The sequence below is a fragment of the Channa argus genome, chromosome 9, assembly GCF_033026475.1.
Source record: "Channa argus isolate prfri chromosome 9, Channa argus male v1.0, whole genome shotgun sequence".
Classification (NCBI taxonomy): Eukaryota; Metazoa; Chordata; class Actinopteri; order Anabantiformes; family Channidae; genus Channa; species Channa argus.
In genome coordinates, this window is record NC_090205.1 from 18,160,110 (window position 1) to 18,166,109 (window position 6,000).

Sequence of the window (6,000 nt, forward strand, 5' to 3'; positions counted from 1 at the left end):
GCTTTAACCACGACGAATTAATTTCAAAGCACCTTTCAATAAACTTGCCTAAAATCATATGACAAAATTCATTACAAAAATGTTTAATGTGTGGGGCTGCAACTAACACTAATTTTCATTATAAATGGATCTGCCAAATCCATTTTTGGTCCCAATTGATTGGGTCATGCCTGCAATTTACAACATTTTAATAATATACCACTGAGCAACTGAGCAATTCACTAATTTTTTGCTAACAACGTAGTTCAAGAAAGGGACAAGAAAACAACACAATTTTGTAAAAACATTGGAAGAACTTATAATAAATACAGTTCAGAGCCAAGCTCTCCAAAAACAATGCAAACATTAAAATGCAGCTGAGTTTAATACCTGGATGCGCTCTGATTCTACATGTTTTCTTAGACCCAGCTCATCTAACTGCTGGGTGTTTGGTACACCATAGTTCCCCACAATCGGATAGGTCAGGGTCAGAATCTGACCTCTGTAGCTGGGGTCAGTCAGGGCCTCAGGATACCTAATGCAGGGACAAAGCAAGACAAGTGTTGCAGTTTGGTCATGACCAAGCTCATAGTTCTCTATTTTGCTTTTGTTCTTGTTCAAGTGCACTCTTTTGTTTAATATCTAGAGCAGTTTGATTTATGTCAGCATGTCTCCTCCTTACCCCACCAGACCAGTATTGAAGACGAGTTCACCAGCTACAGAGACATCGTGCCCAAAAGAAAAACCTTTCATCCTGGTGCCATCCTCCAGGACTAGGTGTGCTGTCTGAGCCTAGGCGGTAAAAGAGAGCAGGCAGATGACAAGAAAAATCTTACCAAAGAGTAATGCATTTTCATTTTATGAAATTTTGAAGGACCAAATGTAGAAATTTAAATAAATATGTTGTCAGCTTTAAGTTTAGAACTAAAGCCAAGCAGTGATTCTCTGGGACTTCATGCTGAAACTCCAAGACAGTGTGAACTGTGGTGTGAAAGCTTAAGTAGACAAAGCTGTTGGTCTGCTCTGTGGGTGTGTGCAAAAAATATACATGAATATAAATGTTGGTGTGATCCACTATGGTCTCCAGCTAGTGACCACCACATGACCAGTGACCAATATCACACTTTTTCTTGCTTACAAAGTGGTGTTATCTAATACATCACAAATGTTAAATACATTCCAGATACTTAACAAATTAGGACCCATTAATTATTTTGCCAACATATTTTTATTATTAAAGATCTTGTAAAATTAACATTTTTGTTTGCTCACCAGTTTACACTAAACACCTTTGACTACCCTTTGCTTTGTCACTCACAATTGTGGCCTTAATAATAGTGCAGTTAAAGAAATTTGGAGCCATTAGGATTCTTCCTAGAGATGGCCCTCATCCAAAAAAATTACCCAGCAATAGCAGCACCAATCAGGCTTTTTAGGGTAGAGGGGTTTGACAGAAGCAATTCTGAGTAAACTAAAGACCTGTAATGCTGTATTTGACCGTGGCAACGGTAACGGAATCAGGAAAAACGATTCTCTGGTTTGATAAGGCAAAAACCCTTTGAGCAGATCTCCAAACACTAACAAAGACCACTGCTCATCATCTGGTTAATTCCATCCAGACGGTGAAGCATGGTGGTGGCAGCATCATGTTATCCAGGTGCTGCAGAAACAGGAAAACTGGCCCAAAGACTTTGTCTTTTTAGGACTAGACAAAGCCCAATCCTAAACCCCATAGATCATCTGCGGAGAAACCTGATGGCAGTTCATAGACACTTCCTATCTAATATGACAAGAAAGAAAAAAAAATTGTCAATGCAAATCTTGTCGAGGCTATACTCAGGAAGTCGTAAAGCTAAAATTGTTGACAAAGCAACTTCTGCAGAGCAATGAAATAGGGTTCTGGCTAGTTTTTTAAATGGGAGATACAAGTGTTAGAGTTTTATTAAATTTTACTTAAAAGATAATGCATATAGGTTGATGGGCAAAATGTGCCATTTTATCACTTTAAAATGAAATCTATAACCCAATCGTGTACAATGAGTGAAAGAGTCTGAATGCTTTCCAAACCTGATATATGCTATGTAGATATGTAGATGTAAAATGCATTAAAGCAATACAAATGTTTTTCTTGCTCAAATGTTGAGTAAATTCTTGCCTGTACATAACATTTTTACTTCCATCTAAACTATCCACCACAGCTTTGGCCTGTTCTTGATGGTTCACACCCAATAAGTCTTATATGTGGGTCCCTCAAACTACTACACTCTCCATTTTTTCTCTATCCAATGCATGAATGTATAAAAGTTGGATACCTCAAACTGAAAACTGTTCGCCTGGTGCACAAGCCAAAAAAACTGTTCTAGCTTCAAGCTTTTCTTCTGCATTGTGCGGCCCACTGCACATGCCAACTTGTGTTTCTGCACCAGCCCAATCTGCACACTGCTTGCTCCCTAGACTTTACATTGCAATGATGTCAGATAAAAAGTTACCCTCTGAGAAGGTAACCTAAATGGTTACTTTGCCACATAAAAAAAAATCTCAAAACCAAATAAAGTAACAGCCCTAGGATGAAATATTACAACAGGTTTGAGCCTTGACCACCGCTGCATGCGTGCTCTCCCCCAGGGAGACTGGACGGTGCTCTCAAAAGGTGGCTACAGGCTGCTGAGGTTATGATGGCCTCAGCTGGCATGGAAGATCTCCTAGTCCTAAGATATAGTTGAAATTTTAAAATATGGATAAACTGACAACGTCTTCGAATCCTAAATGGGTACTTTTTTCAAATATAAAAATATTGAAAGGTTTGAGCATCGATTTAAGCCTCCACAATCACAGATGGGTAGCTGTTTTCCCCAAGGAAGACACAGACACAGACAGGCGGTGCTCTCAAAAACCAGCCTCATGCTGAGGGCTTTAACCTTTGTTTTACAGTGTGGAAAACTACTGGTCAAATTTATCAGCAGATTAGTTTGGATAAACTTACCACATCTTCATAAGCTAAATGGACGCTTTTATGCGTGAGCAATTATCCAAGCCCAATAAAAGTGCAGCCCCAGGACAAAAATTACAGCTTGAACCGTCGTCTAAGTACAGCACTGGCTCAGTGCTCAGTAAATCAGCTTTAAGATATGACCATGATTCCTATTCAGCTCAGAAAATACCTACTCTGAAGTAGGAGCTAAAAAAGTTCTTCAAAACAGCATTCTAAGAACTTATTGGTTCGAAGGTTCTGCAGTCCAGACACTCACCAAATGGGGAAGTTCCTGTTATAGTTCTAAGAACTAGAAAAGACTTCCTCCTGTCCAAAAGAGCCTATGGTTGATGGAGAAATTGTGTTTTGGGCCATAGTGGGATTTTTCTCTGTAGTACTACAAATGGGCACTGGGCATAACTGGCTGACGGGCTGAAAGGTGGAACCTTCTCCAGCTCTTTGATACATCAATGAGGCGAAGTCACACTGACTGTTTCCCCTCTCAGCCCCATACCTACTTTATTGTGATTTTTCAACATTATGCAGTAAAGGGTAAAGTTTGACTCAGATCTATAATTGTTTTCAGCTAAAAAACAATGTATATGGACACTTATTAGTGTTGTTAGTTGATTCAGGTTCTAGTCTTCATATTATCAGCACATAATATCAGTTTGACATTTTGTGATATAATTGAGCACAAGGACTTCCCTCTACTCTTTAAAGCCGGCTTACTGCAATTGGATTTTGCTATGGGGCTGATCTGATGGGAGGTGAAATACTGGTGCCAGTTTTTATCCCTAACCCCACCCCACCACCCTCACTCGTCATATAAAATGATTGTTACCTCCAATGCGATTCAGTAGTTGAAATTTCATGTTCGTGTTCTATTGCAAAAACCTCTTTAGCTTTAACACACCGAACATCAGCCTTGTAACTGGGCTGTCAACTTTGTGGTAGGCAGGGAAATGTACTGCAAAACGTTAAAAGTTGGTACATACTAGCTACTTGCCCTCTGACAGATCCGTACCCACATAACAGATGCACATGCTGCATCTGTTAATACTACAGTTGGGGATAAAGAGAGGTGAGAAGAAGCACTCCTCTATGTGTTGTTGAGGTCTGCATCACCATGATGCCTAGTTACATTTCCAGGGAGGTGCACATCAGGCTATGGCGTAAGGGTCTGCGCGGATTTCACAAGCTGCGTGTGACATAAAGCAGCCAGGAACACACCGCGCCACATTGAATTTCCGGGTTTCAACCAGTAGAGGGCAGTCCCGTATCTACAACACCAAACTAGATTTCAAATACTTTGCAATAAAATGGCAAGAGTTGGACCTAAATCCATTGCATGTAATACTAGATACATACCCATATATACTGACTTGTTGACAGTGTGGTTTAAGGTTTAGTTATTCTTAAAGCATTACTTCAGTGTAGTCTAAATGGCATAATCACCTACTAATTGACTTACTACTGTTTTATTAGGCGATGCCAAATGAAGACAACCTGGTGTAATTACTGTCATTTAGACAAACTATCTTTAAACACGATCCCACTTTTTTAAATGAACTTAAAGTATGTCAACAGGCTGCTACCTGCAGTCTACCATGTGGTCAATCTGATGCAAGAGTTGCAACGTTAAACGTGGTGAACAGGTTTCAAGTTGTCATGTTTAGTTTGTGTTAAAGTAAAAAGTGATTGTTGCTGGACCTGTGCCGAATGCGGGAGTGCCACCTGTTGTTTACGAAAATCCAGCTAAAAACATTTATCTGTATATATGTATATATGTATGTATGTATGTGGCAGATCATCCCAGACGTTCCAGGGGTTTTTTCTGTGGAATTCGGCCTGAAGTCCTTGTTGCTTTATGGCGTTAGAGCGCAACCGGCGACACTTAGGAGAAAGTCTTGGAGAAGTTTCTCTGGCCTTCCTTCATTTACCGCAGGCAACTAAGAGTTTTCACTTACGTCGTGTTCTTACCTTTACAATCAAATGTTTAATCGTTTGAAGCCTCAACCTGGACATGTTTCCCACTCCTCTGCCAGCCACGCATCCTTGTCTCAGAGATTTTACAACGCTGGAAGCTAACAGCATTCTGGTCATTTCAGCATGAAGTTAACGTTACTGTTTCAGTTGAGAAGCTGCCGGATTAGGATGATGATGTAGAATACACGATCTCTTAAAGCCTTCTACGTAGACAGCCACAAGGGGAAAAAAATCGCAAAAACGCAGCTCAATTGATGAGTTTTGCGCTGCCTCCCTCGTGTCCTCGCAGAGCGTTGACTCAATTGGACACCGGACGTTGTTTTTGTCATCGCAGGAAGCGACGAGCGCTGGGATTGGTCCTCGTTAAAATTCACGTTTTGTTTATTCAAATAAGTTTCTCATTTGGCCCTTCGTGAAGATGTTTCAAATATGTTTAGACTCCAGAACAAGGATTGTCAAAGTCCAAGAAACGGAACTATTTTTAGTGTAGCAACATGATTCAATTCATAATAGTCACAATCATGGTTAGTTGACCATTTTAAAGTGTTTGAGCACCACTATAGCTCAAAATAGCCCTTTTAAGAAACATTACCTGTTTGTTGGTTTGTTCTTTTGAGTGTCAAGTTTAAGCATCTGTCTTTCTCCATTGATGCTACAAAAGAAAAAGGACTGAGGTAACTACTCTTTTAATGTCTACACAAGGAAATATGTGTTACATAAACAGCCTACATTTTAGGACATTGAAAAGGAACTAGAAAGAAAAGTGTGCCAACTGGGAATGGATGCACTTGCTTACAGCAAACTTGTGTTTATTGCCTTCTGTGCAACAAACTCTTTACAGCCTTTTCTTTGAGGTCAGTTGCCTGGAAAAAAAGACAAACTGGCCATAGACGGGCTCCATAGTGGTGGGATTAGAGTGGTCTGTGTATTTGCTGATCACTGCAAGATTGTTTCTCTGTGGAGAAGGCTGCCTGACTGCCACTCTGCTGGTTTCAGCAGTCTGAACAAAGTAGCTGTGAGTAATAGGACCTGTGCAGATGAGGAAAAATAAACTTCACACT

At 40.1% G+C, this 6,000-nt stretch overlaps 1 protein-coding gene across 3 annotated transcripts in view; it reads right to left on the bottom strand.

Annotated features, from left to right (window-relative positions):
* Nucleotides 1-5,244, bottom strand: part of cps1 (carbamoyl-phosphate synthase 1, mitochondrial) — a 49,831-nt gene extending 44,587 nt beyond the window's left edge. For 2 of the 3 annotated variants that reach the window (XM_067516455.1, XM_067516454.1), the window contains exons 1-3: nucleotides 4,934-5,244; nucleotides 662-771; nucleotides 370-514 (exon numbers count right to left, since the gene is read on the bottom strand). In XM_067516455.1, coding sequence (XP_067372556.1) covers nucleotides 370-514; nucleotides 662-771; nucleotides 4,934-5,056 — 378 coding nt within the window. In that variant the 5' untranslated portion in view covers nucleotides 5,057-5,244. The remainder of the gene's footprint in view (nucleotides 1-369; nucleotides 515-661; nucleotides 772-4,933) is intronic. The other variant, XM_067516453.1, reaches the window with a different exon arrangement.
* Between the last annotated feature and the right edge of the window lie 756 nt (nucleotides 5,245-6,000).